This window comes from Polyodon spathula, chromosome 10 (assembly GCF_017654505.1).
Source record: "Polyodon spathula isolate WHYD16114869_AA chromosome 10, ASM1765450v1, whole genome shotgun sequence".
Classification (NCBI taxonomy): Eukaryota; Metazoa; Chordata; class Actinopteri; order Acipenseriformes; family Polyodontidae; genus Polyodon; species Polyodon spathula.
Window position 1 is genome coordinate 2009112 of NC_054543.1, and position 20659 is coordinate 2029770.

Genomic DNA, 20659 nt, shown 5'->3' on the forward strand with positions numbered 1-20659 from the left:
CACGTGCTTGCCGTGTACGTACTGTCAAACAAAAAAACCTGAAAATACGCTGTGCATATCCGAAGAAGCCTCCACATAGCGGTTCGACCGGCGACAGCATGGTGAAATGATTTTAAAACTAGCCAGTTCTGTGATAATGTTTAAATTGGGGCTTTTCAATTAGGTTTTAGAATGTGGACACAGTAAATATCTTGGATACTTTGACGGTCTTGACTAACTGAAATGGACTAGCTGTCTCATGAACCTCACAGATACTGTATCAAATTTTGAAATTCCTACTTTTTACTAATCATTTTCCAAAGAAACACCTCTGGTTAAGTAGAAAACATAATAAAGTACAGTGTATTTTAGACAGGTTATTAGACCGTTTATTCAGTTCTCCTGACAGAACAGCAAAGATATTTGTAAATATTTGAAAACAATTGCATGAAAACACATTCAGAACTAAAATTATTATATTTTGATTATATTTTATTGAAACTATTTAAAACAAACAAAGGCAAAGCAGTACAAATAACAAAATGACAAATAAGAAAGAAGCTACATTAAAAACAGCAGCTTGTAACTTTACAAAAACATGAATTAATGTGACTTTTATAAGTATGAAGTAACCAGGAACAAGTAAAACATTTTAAAAAAACTTACTGCAACATCACATTAAAAAGGGAGGCAAAGGCCCTATGAACAAGCAAATCAACTAAGTTATTTTTTATTATAATATTTAAAATACAAAATCAATTTTGAAAATATTACACTCCAAATTTTGTTGACCTTTATTTTCATAGTTCCATGCAAGATTGTTCTTGCTACTGTTGAAAATCTCCAATCTTGATGACAAAGGCTATTCTTCATAATGGTCATGGTAACAAATGCAATGGAAAAAATATACATTAAACAGGTAGAGCAAAGTTGGTCTGCTTGGTGTTTTCTATTATGCAAATGTACAGAAGATATTATAAAGCCAGGAACTTGGTGTGCAGACATATTAACCACTTCTCTTATCCGTGGGTGGTGTCATCCTCCACAAAGTCCTTGGCTTGTTCTGCTGAGATCACATCAATATGACTAACCTAAAAACCAAAGAAAGAGGTTCAGTCACATCTATCTTAGCCTAGAAACTTATACATACACACATACAACACAGAGGTGATATTATAAATGACAATTCTAAAGAATGTGATTCATCTTATTTTCTGTAGCTCTGAAACTTACATAATAAAATGTAGTACTTATCATTTGTTGACACATTTCACAGTAATAGTGATTTTTTAAATTTGTACTACCATAATTCACGGAAAATACCCCTAATGCAATTTGTTGTCATCATAAATTAGAGACATTTTCCCTGAATGGGGAGCAATAAAATAATTCACCTTGTTTCTGAACTTCACTCCATAGAATTTATCCGCAGACTCCAGAAGTTCAGGTCTGAATGTTGTAGTGATAAACTGAGCATGCTCTGCCAATTCCACAATCATATCTGTTTAAAAAATAAAAGGACTTGATTATGATTGATTAAAACATGCAACCCATTTTAATTTTGAAAAAATACTGTTTAAAGTTTGATTGTCAGTATCATCAAAATATTACAATAGCAACAAGGTTTCGATTTTTTTTTTTTCTTACCAGATACAGCCTTTCTGTGTTGAGCATCCAGGGCCTGGTCAATTTCATCAAACAGGTAAAAGGGAGCTGGGTCACATTTCTGAATGGCAAAGATAAGCGCAAGAGCCACCAAGGATTTCTGTCCTCCAGAGAGCTGCTGCATTTCCCGCATTTCTCCCTGCTTTCCTGTAAATGACACCTAAACAGAAACAAAGTATTCTTCAATCATTAGCACAGTTACAATTTTATCTTGTGTTAACTGCATGCATGAGTACTTTTTCTAGTTTTAAATTCATCAATATCTATGTTAAGTTGTACAGCGCAATGACAGATAACGTTGTACAGTAATCCGTCACATATTCGACTGCGGTGAGACTCGAGTAAGGGTGGATAAGTAAAAAGTCGCATGAATGAATCCGTTTTTAAATCCTGTTTGGTTTCTTATGAGCCCAGAAACTCCTGATGTAAATTAGCTTATAGCTAAGCCTGGGTACAATACATCTCGTGACTTGTCGTGAATGTTAAAAATTGTAGATTTTTTTTTTTAAAAACAGGAACAAAGACAAAAAAACACCACATTATACACAGCTGTAACAATTACTATTTTCACAGTTATTGTTTTGATACAGTTTTTATTAGGGATCTCCCCTAGATCCCTTATTTACAAAGATACAGGTTATTAATGCTTGTGACAGGGTAGCCCTCTGCCGTGTGGGTGTGTGCATTCGCTGCTGAGTGGCAGGAAGGAGATCGAGACGAAGCTTGAAGTTGATATGCCCCACAGTCGAACAGAATTTATTTACATATCAACACACTGAACAGCTTACGTGACATTACCAGCAATGGCAGCACATGGAGCACATACAAGTGTACGAAAACTTTGGTAGGATCTACAATGTCTGCACTAATCTCCTCTGTTCAATAATAAACAAAGACGTTGATTATGGCGGATAAACGGATAGGGTGGATATTTGAAGGGTGGATATGCGATGGATTACTGTATTTGCTATTGTAACATTCATTTAAATACTGCACAAGTATGTCATGGTTTTACTGAACACTAAAATGCTCTTTAAACTAATTCCTCAATCGCTACATTTACATGGCATGGAGTAATCTGATTTCTCTGTAGTCGGACTCCACAGAATCGGACTTCGCAATAGGTGGGTGGTGTCATCCTCGATAGTTATCTCGGTATACATGGCGTTGATGTAATCGGATTTCCCTACTTATAAATTGCCGAACTTAGAGATACGTCATTTTCTTGTTATACTTGTTTATATACATAACAATTTATTTAATAATAATATTGCAATCCGATCAGCGCGTTTACAAGGCACGGAGATGGGATTTGAATAGAGTTAACCACGTCCACAAATCCGATTACCTGGAATTTACTTCACGTAAACGCACCGATTAACAAAAACTTGCATCAGAAATCTGTGAATAGTACTATTTTACTTCTTCACGGTGTTCCTCTTACCCGGATTCCTACTCCTGTAAACTGGTCTACAGATGGCACAGTGCTTTGTGAGCCTGAGCCCCTCTCACTGTCACCTCCGCCTTCCCCTTCATCCTGGGACTGGCCACCCTCTATGTCTCCTTTCTTCATCACAAGAGTAGCCTTCCCACCTGGAACCAGCTTCTGAAATACCTCACTGAAATTCTTTGACACCTGAATACAAATATATATAATAAAAGTTAATATACACCGCATAAAAAAACCATAGTAAGTACTCGACACACTAACTATTCTTGCAGGCCCATTATTAGCTAGATATTGTCAAACCAAGCTAATCAAACTTGGATTAATGCTATTCATTTTGTAACTTCACTGCACTTTAACAGGACTTAGGTTTACTATTAAGACTCATTTTGCTTCAGCTTACTTACCTGTTTGAAAGTGAGCTGTATGGCCTCATATTTTCTAAGCTCAAGAACATTCATCAGCTCCATAATGGATTTATGGCCTCGATCCAGTTCCTCCTGTCTCTTTATCAGCTTCTCCTTCTGCTCTGAGAAGTTAACAAACTGGTCCAAGGCTTTCTTATTGACATGGCTGTACTTCTTAAGTTCAGTGTTGCACTGCTCCAGTTTACGGAACAACTGAAAAGGGAAAAAAAAATAATGAAAACAATGGTGCAAAGAAGATATAAACATTGCATTTATGGTAAATACCACATACACAAATGCAAGTCTTCTTTATGTATAGGTGATTTACATGGGAATACTGTGTATATACAAGAAGGGATTTACCAGACAGGTCGTCCTTCAAAGCATGAGATGCGAATCAGTGTGTTTTTCAAGTCTTCTTAAATAAACTCAGCTGACTGGGGATATTAACTGTCTTTATAACAGAACCTGACTTGTGGCTGTGTAGAATATAAGGTTGCCAGCCACGCTTACCTGTTTTAAAGTGAGGGTCTGGTATTTCTCGAAGGCCTCCTGGGGGAGGGAGCCTAGTTCTCTAATCTTCTTCATGCACTCCTCCTTCTTCTTTAATAACATCCCCTGTCGGTTGGTCATCTTCTCCAGCTCCTTGGTATCATGATTAATGGCATCATTCTGATCTTTCTCTATGTTCTTCCAGCGCTCCATGCTCTTTTGAAGATCTTTGATCTCAATTTCTGTCTTGTCAATAAGTACGTCCAGTTCTGGAAAGAGATACGCCATGAATGCTGGCTCATGATACTGCCAAGTAAAAGCAGCCTTTTCCTTCTCCTTTTACCATATATTTCAGTTAGTCCTTGAGAATTATACCTGGGTAATTAGGCTTTAGTTGATTAAATGGAACAAACAATATACATGCGTCCTAAATGTAATGTTGTTTAAACCATAAGGTTGAATGATAAAAAACAAAACTGACCTTCTGAACGTGCCAAGGTGTCCTTCACTCGTTTGTTAATACCTTCCAATTCCGATGTGGTGGCAGTAAGAACCGTGCCACCCTCTGTCTCTCTTAACTCATTTAGTTCCTGGAAAACAGAAATATTGACAGAGACACATAACAAAACCTAGTTAAAATACTGTATATTGTGCTGCAGGAGTCCCTACCACTCACAACAAATTAACACATTACCTGTTCAACTTGGTCCAAACGTTTCCTCAGATTTTCATTGAGATAAGTCTCCACTCTGGTTATTATACCTTCCAGTTTTATTCTTTCATTTAGCAACTGCCTGTTGTCCTAAAGCAGAATGAGAAGGAACAGTTTAACAACTCACAACAATATGAAAAAAAGGAGCATTGTTCCATCTTTATCAAAACCAATATGCAGTTATTTTCAGACAGAAGATTTAGATTTTCTGTATGTCACAACATAAACGTTGCTTTATTTTCTGCAATAGTGTGGATATTCTGGTCGAGTTATCCTTAGATTTTAATTCTTGTGTCTCCTTAGTGCTCCTGGCCAACTCAGCATTAAAGCTTCAATCACATTAGGAAATACAGTTTTTCATTCTTTATTTTGTTTGTGTTTTTCACCTGCTGCAGCTGTCGAATTTCATCGTTGAGTGCATCAACTCGTCTCTGATCCTCCAGACTCAGTTGAGACAGCAAATCAGTTCCCAGCTCTGCTTTCAGCGATTCTCGAGTTGACTCCATGGCATGAAGACTCGCCTCCAAGCTTTGCAAGCTACGTTGCTAAAAGATATTTAAAACAAATACGTCAAATACAGAAAGCAATCTGTAAAAAAATCTTTAACATTACATTGCATTTTTAAAAGCAATAAATAGCAACACATTTCCTTTAAATAAAAAAACAAAAGATAAGTTTCTAATGTTTGTAATAAGGTCCAGTAAGGGGAATAAAACAGCCTACCTTGGGCATAAAAGTCTTCTCTGACTGTTGCCTCTTTTCTTTCAGCATTTTCATCTCAGAGAGGATACTGTCCCGAGAGGCCTTGAACTTCCTCTGCTGTGTCTCTATCTGCTGCATCTGGTTCATTAGCTGGTCAATTTCATTATTGATCCGTACATAGCGCTAAGGAAACTGTACTGGAACACACTAGGCACTGCCTTGATTCAATACACTTGGTAGGAGTTGAGGAACAGAGGTATTTGTAATAAAAATAGGTCTATTATTAGAGTTATTAGACAAATCCGCTACAATGTATAATACAATACAGTACAAAAAAAAAAAAACACTTGAGAGTCTTTGAGTGGAGAAATTGAGTAGAGAAAAAAGTGGAGGAATTGAAAATACGGTTCTGCGTATGCATTAAAAGGATATTTTCAATGTTTCTTCGTAGGTTTTCATTGAGTTTGGCTTCCAGCTCTATTAGTTCCTCCTCAGCCTTTCGCACATCCTTTTGAAGTTCCAGTCTGGACTTCCTAGCGTCATAATAACCTCCAGTCAAAGCACCTCGATGGCTTACCTGGTCACCTGCAAGTGAGACAGGAAGGGGGGTTAAGGTTAAGAACATAAGAAAGTTTACAAATGAGAGGAGGCCATTCGGCCCATCCTGCTCGTTTGGTTGTTAGTAGCTTATTGATCCCAAAATCTCATCAATCAGCTTCTTGAAGGATCCCAGGGTGTCAGCTTCAACAACATTACTGGGGAGTTGATTCCAGGCCCTCACAATTCTCTGTGTAAAAAAGTGACTCCTATTTTCTGTTCTGAATGCCCCTTTGTCTAAACTCCATTTGTGACCCCTGGTCCTTGTTTCTTTTTTCAGGCTGAAAAAGTCCCTTGGGTCGACACTGTCAATACCTTTTAGAATTCTGAATGCTTGAATTAGGTCGCCACGGAGCCTTCTTTGTTCAAGACTGAACAGATTCAATTCTTTTAGCCTGTCTGCATATGACATGCCTTTTAAGCCTGGAATAATTCTGGTTGTTCTTCTTTGCACTCTTTCTAGAGCAGCAATATCTTTTTTATAGCGAGGTGACCAGAACTGCACACAGTATTCAAGATGAGGTCTTACTAGTGCATTGTACAGTTTTAACATTACTTCCCTTGACTTAAATTCAACACTTTTCACAAAATATCAGAGCATCTTGTTAGCCTTTTTTATAGCTTCCCCACATTGTCTAGATGAAGACATTTCTGAGCCAACAAAAACTCCTAGGTCTTTTTCATAGATTCCTTCTCCAATTTCAGTATCTCCCATACGATATTTATAATGTACATTTTTATTTCCTGCGTGCAGTACCTTACACTTTTCTCTATTAAATGTCATTTGCCATGTGTCTGCCCAGTTCTGAATCTTGTCTAGATCATTTTGAATGACCTTTGCTGTGCAACAGTGTTTAAGATTAGGATGCACAAGTACGCCTGAAAAACTTACTTAGTTTCAGTTAAACTTGGGAGACAGAAACTTGAGGAAAGACACTTTTTTTTTTTTTTTTTTTTTAATAATCATTATTAGTTGACAGCACACAGCCACTATATAAAATCACAGCAACACACTCCAAGGTGGACAGTAAGGCATATCTTACCACAATTCTCAGGGTAGAAGGCAATTTAGATGCCAACACCTGATAACTAACCGTGGAAGGTATGCATCTTAAATTACATATTGCACTTCAGAAATAAATCCATAAATTATGTATATCCCTTCATTGATAGGATAAGATAGAAACTGGAGAAAACGCTAAAAACATAAAAATACATATACATATTTGCTAACAAATATATTTATACTAATAAAGTAAATACATACCTTCAAGTGTAATACAGTCCATGGTGAAAGCCCTGGCTAGCTGGGTAGACACTTCCATGCTGCGGCAAATAAGTGTCTTTCCAAAGACATGTTTGAAAGCCTTGTCAAATTTTGGGATGTACCGCAATTTGCTGATCATCGGAATAGCATCCTGTCAATTTGAATAATAAAATCAGGTTTCAACTGGACATTTTATTTCCTACCCATATAAGATTTTTCAATTTATTTTCATAAAAAGTAAGCAATAACTCACATTGGTTTCCGGATATGCTGTATCTCTTACGTCCAGTTTACTAAGAGGCAGGAAAGTCACCTCACCAGGAAGATTCATTTTATTAAACTCCGTCAAGATTTTGGTACTGACTTCATCTGTCTCCACAATGTGATAAAACAGCCTTTAAGAAGAACAGAACACAATTGTTGCACAAACTGCACAGCAGCATTTCAACTGAACAATAGACAGAAGTTGTTGAGACTATACCAAATGCAACTACAATATATAACACAAAACCCCTTTTATTTTTCTTACCTTGTCCCTGCAGTGACTTCAACGCAGGTGTAGAAAGCAGGTTCACATTCAAAATTATTCATGACAATTCCGTGATAGCCATTTATGACATGCTGGTTGATGCCCTTTCTGCGAAAGTGTTCTAGCACTTTGTTTATGCTGTCTATACCATTCAAAATAGCCTGCAAAAGAAACAATAATTATATAGATATATATTTAGATGAGCATAACAATTCAATACTTTGGAACACATTATGTAGTCCATTCACGCACTTCCCACTAATAGAATACACTGACTTATCTTCTACACCTTTGCCAGAGCAGGTAAGGTAAAATGGCCCACCTTTCCAGTTGCGGCTCTCAGCAGCTGTTGTTTCTTTTCCAAATCCTCTCGTTTGGCAGCGAGAGCTTGCTGCTCAGCATTTTCCTCTCTCCACAGATAGCTGTGAAACAAAAAAACTGAAATTAGGGTCTCACCACATTATACAATTGTACTACTGCACAAACTTAAACTGTTACATCTTGTTGATTAGTATGAACCAACATTTAATTTTTTCTTGTGTTCGTTGATCTCTATATACCACTACGGCATTTGGAATCTATTTTTTAATAAACGCACACAGTGACTGCATTTCATAGGTTAGTTATTACAGTTGCACACCCCTTGTGGTCACTGCTAAAACTTCAAATTTTGCTGGAAAAGCTAGTAAGTGTCATCAAATTACCTCTGCAGAAAGAACACAGCAGAATAGGATATTAAACTGGTAAGAAATATAGCAGGTATGAAGTATGTCCTGAAACTTTTTTGTAAATTATGTTGCACTGTTTTGTTTATTGTTCCATTACACAGTATATTGTCTCTGAGCTACGGCAAGTAATAAACTGTTCGTCTTTATTGTATTGCATACATTACTTGTTACTCAACAAGCTGCAAGGTATAAAATACACTGTATTAATTACCCTAAACTTTCTGCTTCGTGTACGTATTGCTGCAATATCTTTTTTCAACATAATTATGATTGTTTTGATATTTTTTTACCAACATATTCCTCGGCATAAATCAGTTTTGAGTAGTTATTTTCATTTTCAATTGATTATGCATTGGGTCTTCCCATCAAAATGTCTTCCGAATTCACACTGGCTGCTTGAATTCAAACAGTTCAATCAGACACATTTCAATCAAGAAAAGGTGAAGGAGAGACTGAAAACAAAAGCCAAAGCAATCACATTTAAACAGCCAAACATGCAGCTCAGCTGCATTCCATGTTTTTCAAGCTAAATAAAGTTTTACCAGGAATGTCTTACTTTCTCTCACTTTGTAGTTCATCTTTTTTGTTTTTCACTTCATAGTACTTCTTGTCCAGCTCCTCCACACGAGTCTTTACCTCATTAAGATCCTGATCCAGTTTCTAAAAAAATAAACAAACAACAGTGCTGTCACTTACATATTGAACAACATGGTCTAACATCTCTCTTCATTTTACCATGCAGTGGGGAAACATTCTGTAAACCAGAAATAATGCTACACTAAAGTTAAGCCTGCGAGAATGTGATCAATTAGGATTTTTTTTTTTAATCAGAAGATAAATTGCATACACTGTACTGTTCCAGATTTTTCTCTTTGTTGGCCTCTGTGTCTTCCAAGTCTTTGTGAATAGCTGCAATTTGACGCTTCTTATCGGTAATGGCCTGATCGAGGGATTTTAATTCTTTTTTAATCCACTTGTCTCTTTCCTCCTTGGAAGTGAACTGGCTGCCACGGCCCTGTTTTGCATATAGATCTGTTCTCTCTTGTGTTGCCTGTGCCAATCTGAAGAGAAAGAGGATATACAAAGTTAAAAGAAAATAAAGACGCTGCAGTATCAGACACCTTTATTTTAGAATCCCTGGGTGCAGAGAACAATTACCATATGGAACTTCACAAGATTCAAAATGTACCTTTAACACCCTCACCGATTCTGTTATATTTAATCCTTTCCAGTCAAATGTTGGACCCTGTCCAACATCATCAAAAAGATGTAAAACACAGGTCTCTAGTCGTTTTTTCTTCGGACAAAGCCAAGAAAACCTTTCAATGGCCGAGTGAGAGCTGAATGAAGCCGAAAAAAGAGCATATCTGATAGCCCCATGCACCACAGAGATAACACGGACATAAACAAAGGAGAGAGCTGCTTCTGCATCATGAGCTCAATGAATATCACGGACATCTGCAGAGCTTTTTGAGCTGTTACAGTAATAAAATAATGACTAATAAAATTGCATTATTGAGGAGTTTGGTGATAAAACGAGTGATCAGGACAGGATTTATCAGTATGCATAAAGAGGTATGTGAAAAATACAGCGAACAAGGGGTGAGGCTTGGCTGGAGATAAAATATTGCGTATCCTTTTGCGATTCAGTGCCTTTTAAACCTGTTTTACTCTTAAAAAAAAATTTAAAACAGCATGTGTAAAACAAACAGCATGTGTGAAAATAAATTGTACCTAACACGCCTGACAAGCGCTGAATAAATGGATCGCAAAGGGTTAATTCACCACAACAAAAAATATATATTTTAATTTCTTGTTAAGCACAGACCTTGCGATTCCTTTTTCTTCCTTCTCTTTAACAGCATTAAACTTGGGCTCCGTTTCCTGGAGCTCTTTCTGCTTCTCTTCGATCTTCTCAAGCAGCTTAAGCCTTTCCTTCAGTAATCGTTTCTAAAAAAAATAAAGCCACAGTCATTCAATTACCTTAAAATCTGTTTTCAATGTGTTCACGTATTGCGTGTCCCTTGAATGAAAATTACCTCCTTTTAAACACTGCCGGTTTTCTTACCCTTTGCTCACTGTTTCCAGCAAGTTCATCCTGCAGATCCTTGGTCTTCAGCTCCAGTTTGGTCCTCTGTTTAATCTGCTCCTGTCTTTCAGCACTCAACTGCTCCTTCTCTTCTTTCATTGCAGAGATTTTGGCTTTCATTTCCCGAACATGACGCTCAGTGTCCTTTGTGGGGTGATTAAGATTTTTTTGCAAAAATTTGATATATTATTAATAATATATATCATATATTATATCTATATAGGTATATCATATATAATATCTATATATATTATATAATATATCAAGCACTTTGTACCACTGATTATCAGTTGTATTAAAATTCTTAGGGATTCCTATATTGTATATACTTTAATATGCAATACTTTGTTTTGTGCCATTTTTTACCTCTGCTTTGTCTCGAGCATCCTGTTGAGCATCACGCAGTTGTCTTGATTTATCTCCACAGGTTTCTCGTTTAGATGACAGCTTCAATAAAAACACTCAATCAGTATATTGCATTTTACAGCACAATACTAACAACCCTGCTACAGATTTCAAGTGTTAGTAAAATACACCCTCACTACAGCTGCAAATGTGAGCAATCAACATCTACATTCACTGCATGTACATGTAAAAATGTAAGCATGACTAGATACACTAAATCACTAATGCCAGCCATATAGTTAGTAGTACATACAACACCCATTATAGGAAAAGGTTTCACCAGAAATGGAGAAGTGGCAACAGTCCTAGACTATTTAGTAATAGAGTTATAGTTTTCAAAAACAGTGCTTTAACAGGCCAATACCTCATCAAGTTTGGCACGGGTTTCATTCAGCTCTTGGTTATAGATAGTGTACTCGAGAGCTCTTCTCATTTTATCCCATTTCTGGTACTGGGCCAATTCCTCCTTCTCATCTTCCAGTGTATGCAAACGCTCTTCAATGTACTTTAGCAGCTCGTTAATCTTCTCTCTTTTTCCCTCTTTTTAAAAAAAAGTGGCACGCATTAAGAAACTGTGCATCACAGTTTTAAACCTAAATGCAACCATTTTAGTTGTAGATTTACCGCAATAGAATATGTACCATTACTCAACGTTAAGGGGATAGTTATTTAGAAAGCAGACTGCATATAGACCATGGATTTGGAATATAAAACAATAATGTCCCTGTCCATGCAGAAAATTAAGCAGCAAACCATGCCAAGTAAAACTTAGATCTGTTATACTTATAGAAAGATAAACAGAAAAGAGGTAAACTTGTAAACGCAGTTTATTCAAACATCAGTGGTCAAGTATTTTTAATTTCTAATACTACAGTTTTTGTTCAACTAACCAGTCTGATATATTACTTAACATACACCTCTTACAGATGAACTGTGCTTCTGTATTCCTGCATAACATGAGGTTTGAACTTTCAAATACAATCACCTGTTTCCTTCATAAGGGATATACTCTCTTCTTTGCGTTCATCATACACCCTGGTACCTGCTACTTCTCTCAACAATTTTAACCGCTGGGAGTCAGGGGCTGTGGCCATTTGATTAATCTATAGAATAAAAAAAAACAAAAACAGAATTGTTTTATGTAGATTTTCCAATTGAAATCCATAAATGTTATTGTTATTTAAGAACAACCTGACAGTGCAACATCTCACCAGATTTAGAGGTTTGCAACAGGATTTCTTAAACATTTAAGATGATGTATTTACATCTTTGATATGATTCTCTATTTTTAAAAAATGGGGTTCAATTTTAACAAACAAATAAATATAAAGTTTATATGAAGCTCACCTTTCCTTGCTTTACAATATAGTAAGGATTACTGCGGGAAAATCCAGCACTCTCAAGAAGATTCATGACATCGTTTTTCCTGAAACCAAACAATTTAGATGTTAAAGGGCGTGGAGGTTCTGTTTGCTTTCTTAAAATAAGAGCACTTATTGTTTATAATAATACTCACGTCACCATTTTTTTGTCTAAAAAGTATTGATCTTTTTTAGCACCAATGACACGGCGTAGAGAGACTTCTTCTTTGTCAATCTGTCAAATACATTAAAAAAAATTACTTTTCCCTTAAAAGAAGTAGAATATGATGATTAATTTACTTTCTGTGCCACGTTTACTTGCTGTTAACTACAGTGAATTTCAGTCTAAAATACTTGGCTAGTTTCTATCGATTTGATACAACACATTGAAAATGGCAAACGAGGGCATTATTGCAGATTTAATGGCTGACATACTTACCGGTAACCTGTTGTCAGAATTGTCAAATATGATTTCCACAAAAGCAGAAATGACACGAGGACCAGTTCCTTCCTACAAAGTAAAATAATGTTTATAATTTAACCTACTTTTAAAAACAAACTTTAAAAGCAAATAAAAAAAAAAAATATCTAGTACTTTTAAACTTTAAATCTGATTTGTTTACATTTCAATACTTTATTTTCACTAGGACTTGGTAAGGCCATTTGTCCAACCAACTATAACTCCACTTCCAGTGTTAATAACTTAATCTGAACCAACATGGAAAAGTCTGGAGGAGAAAAAATAAATAAAAATCCACAGCAAAAGTAATATTTAATTGTGAGAATGTTGTTGTGCAGAAAATGATAAAAAAAGGCTTGATGTATCCCTTTAAACAATGCAACTGTAGTTGGACAGTTCTAGTTCTCCATTGTGATTTTTTTAACTTACATGCAGCAAAGCCAGCCTCTGTTCGGGACGAAGGTGACTGAACTCATCGCTGAGTACAAACTGGATGGCTGAAAGAAAAAAAAAAATATATATATATAATATATATATATATATATATATATATATATATATATATATATATATATATATGGGAGAATCATTGCTCTAATAGACTTGGTATTCGGTTTGCTATGGACAGCCCCTTCATTGCAAATATCTGTATATTGGTTTAGCAACTAGAAATGTGTACTTAACACCAACACAAAGAGGAGAACATTTCATCATTTAACATGCTAGCTTCTTGGTTATTATTGTTCTAATTGGTTACTGAACAAGGTATGTAGCTTTCTTTTGCATGGTAAAATGTATAATACTTTAGTAATATGGCATTTTGGAAGTGAGACCATCTACTTACCATAGAAAAAGTTACTTTTTCCAGATCCATTTCGACCAACTAAAAAACAAACATTATCAGAAATCACAATATTTAGCCTACATACACATCAAACGGGTAAGAGTAATTATAATTAAACAGTTTCTAATAAACAGAACTGTGGGCGCCCAAATTCAGCTAACTCTATTATTCCCTGTTAATATTTTTGTCAAGTGTCAACATGTCAAAACATAAAATACGTAGAAGTCACTGACATCAAAAACATAGCCTTTGATGTGGTAATAGAATAGTATTTAACGGATAAAATAAAATAAAACTCACCAATAACGTTGTGTTTAGGGCTGAATGGATCAACAACAGTTTGGTCCCTGTAACTTCGGAATCCCTGTATAATTACCTACAGCAAAGCAAAATGAAACTCATATAAAAATAGAATCTATGTAAGAAATGAGAAGGGCAAAGTACCATTGCTTTAATTTGCTGTCTCTACTTACCCTCAGGAGGTCAATAAAATAAAACACAGTGATAAATCAGAAACCAGCAAAAAAAAAAAAAAAAAGTATAATATAGAAATTATTATATATATATATTTATATATATAATATATATATATATATATATATTGTTTGTTGTTGACATGTACAAATTATCTATCCGAACTGCTATGATATGTCTCAAGGCTGGACAGAGTAAAGACTTCTGTATTTTTGTTCCGGATCCTTAACCCGCACACTGCTACTGCTGATGTGCAACCAAAACGCACAAGTTAACTAATTTTCCACACTAGCCTGAACAAAAAATACAGTATTCATGTTGGTGTTTGGTGCCTGAAATGAGGAGAGAGAAAAAAAAATAACGCGCTTTGCAATAAATCCACCCATAAACACTTACAGCACTTAACTATATGAAGGGAACTTTTCGGAGGTCTAGTCTGAGGCCTACTTTGTATTTGCATAACACTGTCCACAAAATGAGTGCCCTCTTTAAAATGCGTAAATGAAAAATGCTGACAATACATACTACGTCGTTGTTAAGTATTGTATTTGGTGAACACGGAACATTTCGCGAAACATCTCGTTTACTTCTAAGCTTATTAATAGGATGTAAACAAAAACCATGTACAGTCCTGTAAGTGTGCTCTATATATAAGCATAGTGAACTTTCCGTTTATTATTTTTTTAAACATGTTTTAAAAGTCTCTATGTATTCATTTATGATTCAATTCTTATTTATTTTTGCATACATTGCTCACAGCACTTGCAAATAATTTCCCTCAGAAACTAGGGTTTACAAAAACCGATATATAAATACAAATATACTGTACCTGTTTAATGTACATGGTCGGTTTCACCAATAATTTTCAAAACGCCAGTAACTGACCTCTCCCTCCACTTAAGGGAAGGAGCTACAGTCTGTAATAAAACCGATCTTTTACTGTAATTAGATTATTAACAAATATCCATCCACACAAAAACAGAGAGGCAACAAGATGGCGATGGGAGGCGGGACTGGAGAAATGTATCAAACAGGGGAGACGGGTAAAATTACAATGTTACCACAAACACACCGCACGGAGAAAAGACGATGCAGAAAATGCGATGAAAATCCATTTATAATTTTCGATTGCATGTGGATCACACGTCGTTCCTGTGCGTGTAAAAATAATGGTATTATTGATTTTTGTTGCAAGCGAGACCCATGACGTTTGAGGTTGGAACATTCTGACTGAGGTGAAAGCTTCGGCGCCAAAGCGTGCGAGATGCAGCTTGGAAAGCAACGCAAAGGATCGAGTTAGTAAATTGGTTGTAATCGTACACAATTCCTATTTTTACTTTTGCATACCTTAACGTTATACACAATTTCAACTTGAATTAACATCGCAAGGGCATTTGAGGACTTTTTTTAAAACAGCAAGTTCTTAAAAAGCAACCATATTGAGACTATTGCAGGTGTTGTGCTGCAATGTTCCAGTCGAATGTTTTGGTTTATAGTGGTTTGGAAAGCTCAGGTGAAATTATTTTATAAGTCAAAGCTGGCTACCAACCGGAGAGGTTTCTGCGTATGAGAATGGACTGAACCAACTAATAATTGGGTCCTAATCGATACATGTGTCAGCCACCAGGGGGAGTTAGTGACGCACTCATTTCTGACCGTGTAGAATCGTAACGCGTACTTGAATGCAATCCTAAACTAACCGCCATGCCATTGTTTACCCTTTTGAGGGTGGTATTTAGTGTCTCCAGGTGCTAACTAATATAATTTACATTTAAACAAATGCATATAGTTTACTACACGACAAATACGATTTCTATCATTAACTGGAACGGAACATTGTGTGGCATCCTAAAAAAAAGGCATGACTTTTCGATTGATGAGAGCTGTAATTTATTGTGTGTGTATGTATGTGTGTATGTGTATATATATATATATATATATATATATATATATATAATTATATATATAGACCTACTGATAAGATTTCCTACTGTTAAAATTTGCTGACGTTGATGTTTTGTAACTGAACTGTATCCCGGAAGACCGCCCACTCAGCATTTGACAAGCTGCAGAAAATGTCAGTTTAGGAGCCGAAATGATTATTGGTTGTTAGTTTCGTTGGAAACTAATTATATCCTGTGGTTATAGCACGGCCTTGCAGCATTTGACAGGCTGAGCAGAACTTGACAATAAGGGGGGTTGTGAGATGTATTAAGAGAGGTAATTTCTCAAAGAACCTATATGGTGCATGCCGATTGGTTTTTCCAAAATCGTGATAATAAAAGGGGTATGATATTAAGCGAGCTGATCAAAAACGGGTTCATCTATATATGGAAAATACTTGAGAGCTTATTTTAGAATCTAATGAGTCAAAAAATGACTTTTTCAAATTCACACTATTATCATGTTTTGGTCTCAATAAAACAACAATTCATGACACATTTTACAAACAAGTTTATTAGCATTTGAACTTCAGTCATTAGCAAAATAAATAAATAAAACTTATAAACTCAGTAGGCATGGTGTATAACAACATTATGCCACTTATTATTATTATTATTAGTATTATTATTTTTTACATTTCAATAAATTAAACAGGTGCTCATCATATGAAAGATGTAACTGATCAGATCATGTTATGTGGATAAGGCGTATCCTGTCCAGTTGTGATTAATGTAAGGCACCTCTTTACAGGTGACATTACTTTTGATTTCATTTTATAACAAAATAGAAGTGGTTTTTATTACAGTCAGTCTTAACGGTTTCTCCTTTGGGCAGCACTGCTGCCTTTATCCAGTGTCAGATGAAAAAAATGCATATTGTGCATGGGATTCAAGTATTTTAAGGAAACACCCTCACGCAGGTTCAGCACTAAGGCGATGCAGCTATAGAGTTGAGCTTCAGCTGGTGCACGGGAGACTGGACTGGCAGGAACGATGTAGGGAAAGCAAAGACAGAGCCCTCACAGCTCTTATTAAAGGGGAACTCCTCAGTGAAGAAGGAGACTGGCTCCCTTTTGCAGGTGGCCACCTGGGTGGTGGGAGGAGAGAGGACCTTGGACTCAAACTGAAGCAGCTGACCCATGAAGCCGAAGTTTGGGGAGATGAGCCCACGCCGCTGCTTGATAAAGTCAAAGGCCTCCTCCAGGCTGAGCCTCTTGGTTTTCATGATGTAGGCCATGCAGATGGTAGGCGATCTGGAGATGCCAGCTTCACAATGCACCAGGACCTTTCCTCCCACCTGCCTAACACAGTCTGGAAGACAAAGCAACAACCCTTGGTTAGTAGTGTGAGGCAGCTCTCCACTTATCAGTGATTGACTGATTATTTCAACTAGTAGTGCATATGAATAAAATTTCCCCCACCTAATTGCATCTTTTCCCTGAACTCCTAAAGAAGAAATGAGATGGGTTGCAATATTTGGAATACATGGCATGACATTTCAATTAAAATTTTGTGCATGAACGCAAGCAGGCTGTCAATCACTGTAATGTGTTTGCGTGGTTTTGACGGACCCAGTTAAAGCAGAATCCATTGACCCTGTTGTCAGTTGTGAGAACTTGCTATTACAAAGGGTTGTGAACCCTTTGCTTTATTCCCATTAGAGACTGAAACTATGAAGCCTTTTTGCCACAGAGAACAAACTATGTACCCCTCCCCCACCTGGCCCTTCATCCTCTATCCCATTAATTAAGCAACGCTTCCCACCGCCTACGCGACCCTTTGAAAGCTGTTCTCTACAGCCTTGTCACACTTCAATCACACCACTCACTCTTGCCCCACCTCACTGTTTTTTTAATGATTTAATTCTAATACTCCTACATCAGTCTCGACTCATCTGTGTTTCGTAGCTACACATGAAACAGACCCCCCCCCCCCCCCCCATCTCTATACTCTCAGTATTGCAACATCATTTTTAATGTCTCCCTTTGTTTTTGTCAAAAAAATTTGATGATTTTTTTTTTTTTTTTTCATTTTGTAGCCCGCAATTTCCTTGGTAATTGCCTCCAGCACCACACCTGCAACAACCTCCTGCCATCGTCAATAGAAATCTCATTACAGAGGTACTGGCTACTCCCTGGCTAGGGATTAAGAGGATGGGAATGACTTTGAGGATTCTTAGGGGATCTGAGTAATGTGAAATGCAAAATAACGAAAATGGGCTTTTCTCCTGTTAGATGTGAGCAAGAAGAGGACAGCATAATGAAGTCTCCTGAACACCCTGCAGTATCTGGGTTAGTTTAGGAGGGTTTTAACTATATAACCTTGTTGGGATTCAGCTATAGTAACTATACTGTACCTACTTATATGTATATCATTTAACACTTAATACAACAATCCAACCATTCAATATTATTAGTAGGGCTAATATTATTTGTACTGTTTGAGCCATACAGGTGCATGTTGATTAGGTATTTATAATGTCAAATATTGCATCTGCACCTGACAGGCTTTCTATAAATTAACAATAAAGTAACTTCAGATTAACATAACTCAATATCTTCGTAACTTTGAGCCATATACTTTTTTGTTTTTTAATTATGAAAAAAAAAACAAATGTGTTGCTTCTTTTGCAAAAGCTTCTCTTGTGAATGTGAAAATGAAATGCTGGTGCATAAATCCACCGTCCCACCAAATCCCTAGGCTTTGAGAAGCAATGTCCTCTGCTCGGATTCATAATTCATCAGCTGCTAGCTGTCAGAAAGCAGCAGTTCCATTGATACAATATGTATAGCTGACACTAAAGTAGCCATGGTTTGTTTTTAATTCTTAAATTGTGGGTCCTCATTCTAGCATGTATCTTAGAAATAAAGGTTCACAGTGATTTTCAACAACAGCTCTTTGAAAAACATATGTTGCACTAATCAGGATCATTCTTTTTTGTCACCACTGTATGTGACCCACTCATATACCCGTGGAATGTGTTTATATGACTTCTTACTGATTAATAACTTGGAAGCTAAGCTTAATAATCAAGACAGTTCATTCTGAATACGAGTGCATGTTCTATCTAATGCAAAGTGTTTCAGAGCAGACGATACGTACCAATAAAATCTATTGCCTCCTGGAAGTGGGAGCTAATGTCAGCCATGTGACTGTCCTCCACTGGTATCCATTTATAACGAAACTGTCCTTTGAACTGTTCAGTGGCTCTGCGGGAGACATTGAGCAGTGCTGTGATGTGAAGGTCATGGAGATAGTCCTGCCTGGAGGCATGGTAGGCACTCCCGAGGTAAAGAAAAGGAAGGATTTCAACCGGCTGGCCCTAAGAAATAAAGGAAAGTCAAATTAAAGTAATGAGACAAAACAAAAAAAAAAATCTGGATGCTCTTGCACTGATCTGCTTCTTATTCCATATTTATTTGTTCTATCAGATCAAAGAGGCCCTTGCTGAGCTGGACCAGGTGGCTGTTATACCTCTTTGAAATGAGCTCTTTCTCTGATCGAAGTTTTGATGGTGGATCACAAAGCCAGTGAATATCGTGTCGCCTGCAGCAAACAGCAGGTGCAACACAATGTGAGTCTCAGTGCCTCAAAGTCATGGATTAACAGATACAGTGCCGTTACCTGTCAATCAGAATACCTGGTGCACATGCTGAAACACCTGTACATGATACACCTGTGCACCCTACACTGAACAATTCAATGTCACTTAATATAATGCAAGGGTTTAGACCCACTTACCACAAAGAGACTTTTTAACCTCCCCCAAGCAGCAAAGCATCTTTATAAAAGAGTCTACCAATTCAAAGAGATACTAAACCCCTTAAATTAATTAGGTAGAGGTGAATTGACATAATACGGGGGGGGATAATAATTGTGATAGGGTATGTGCAGTATAATAGTGATTATAAGGATTTTACTGCAGTGTGCATTAAATACTTTTGGATGCAGAGATAAAACAAGGATGGGGTGTCTGTTTAAAAGTAAGATCATTGGGTGCAGAGTGCAGTAAAGGAAAATAATGCTGTCTTCCAGTAAGGCTGTGAAAATAATGTGATGACCGGTTTGTGAACACCACGGAACACTAATTACTTTATGATGCATCTGTCAAGTCACAAAAAAGGGAAGAAGGCTTTGTGACTCATTCTAATGTGACATCACCTAGCAAACAGTTTCAATCCAGCCACCTGACCAGGACAAAATTACAGAGGCAGAGGCTCTTAGTTTGTTTTCCAATCAATCTCATTCTCCATGTTTGTAAGACCACTATCAGTGTGGTACGAACACTTCCATAGAGACCCCATGTCACACTTCTTAGAGTAAAATTTTATGACATCGATGACATTCGTACCGCATATATTATATATATATATATATATATATATATATATATATATATATATATATATATATATATATATATATATATATGTTTTTAAAAGTTTCTCACCTCTTGACAGAGCTGATCCAGCTACCGTCTTTACTGTGTCCCTCTAGCAGATGAAAGGTAATGGCAAACATTTGAAATAAAGCTTTATTTCAGCAGCCTCTGCTTTTC

General features: G+C 36.6%; 2 protein-coding genes across 2 annotated transcripts in view; both read right to left on the reverse strand.

The window, feature by feature from the left end:
• Positions 1 to 499: 499 nt before the first annotated feature.
• Positions 500 to 15174, reverse strand: LOC121321859 (structural maintenance of chromosomes protein 3). The gene is made up of 29 exons (XM_041261152.1): positions 14988 to 15174; positions 13985 to 14060; positions 13685 to 13723; positions 13270 to 13337; positions 12820 to 12891; positions 12536 to 12615; positions 12367 to 12445; positions 12005 to 12122; positions 11384 to 11559; positions 10981 to 11061; positions 10594 to 10758; positions 10354 to 10475; positions 9373 to 9586; positions 9082 to 9185; positions 8120 to 8219; positions 7798 to 7958; positions 7522 to 7663; positions 7269 to 7419; positions 5837 to 5989; positions 5426 to 5577; positions 5089 to 5247; positions 4685 to 4792; positions 4472 to 4580; positions 4012 to 4259; positions 3499 to 3711; positions 3089 to 3280; positions 1627 to 1804; positions 1374 to 1480; positions 500 to 1070 (listed from the first exon to the last, which is right to left on the reverse strand). Exons 1-29 carry the CDS (start codon positions 15000 to 15002, stop codon positions 999 to 1001), a joined length of 3654 nt encoding a protein of 1217 aa, XP_041117086.1. The 5' UTR covers positions 15003 to 15174; the 3' UTR covers positions 500 to 998.
• Positions 15175 to 16641: 1467 nt separating this feature from the next.
• Positions 16642 to 20659, reverse strand: part of LOC121322330 (dual specificity protein phosphatase 5-like) — a 7098-nt gene continuing 3080 nt past the window's right edge. The window contains exons 3-4 of the mRNA XM_041262149.1: positions 19204 to 19423; positions 16642 to 17412 (exon numbers count right to left, since the gene is read on the reverse strand). Of these exons, the coding sequence (XP_041118083.1) occupies positions 17030 to 17412; positions 19204 to 19423 (603 nt within the window). The 3' untranslated portion in view covers positions 16642 to 17029. The remainder of the gene's footprint in view (positions 17413 to 19203; positions 19424 to 20659) is intronic.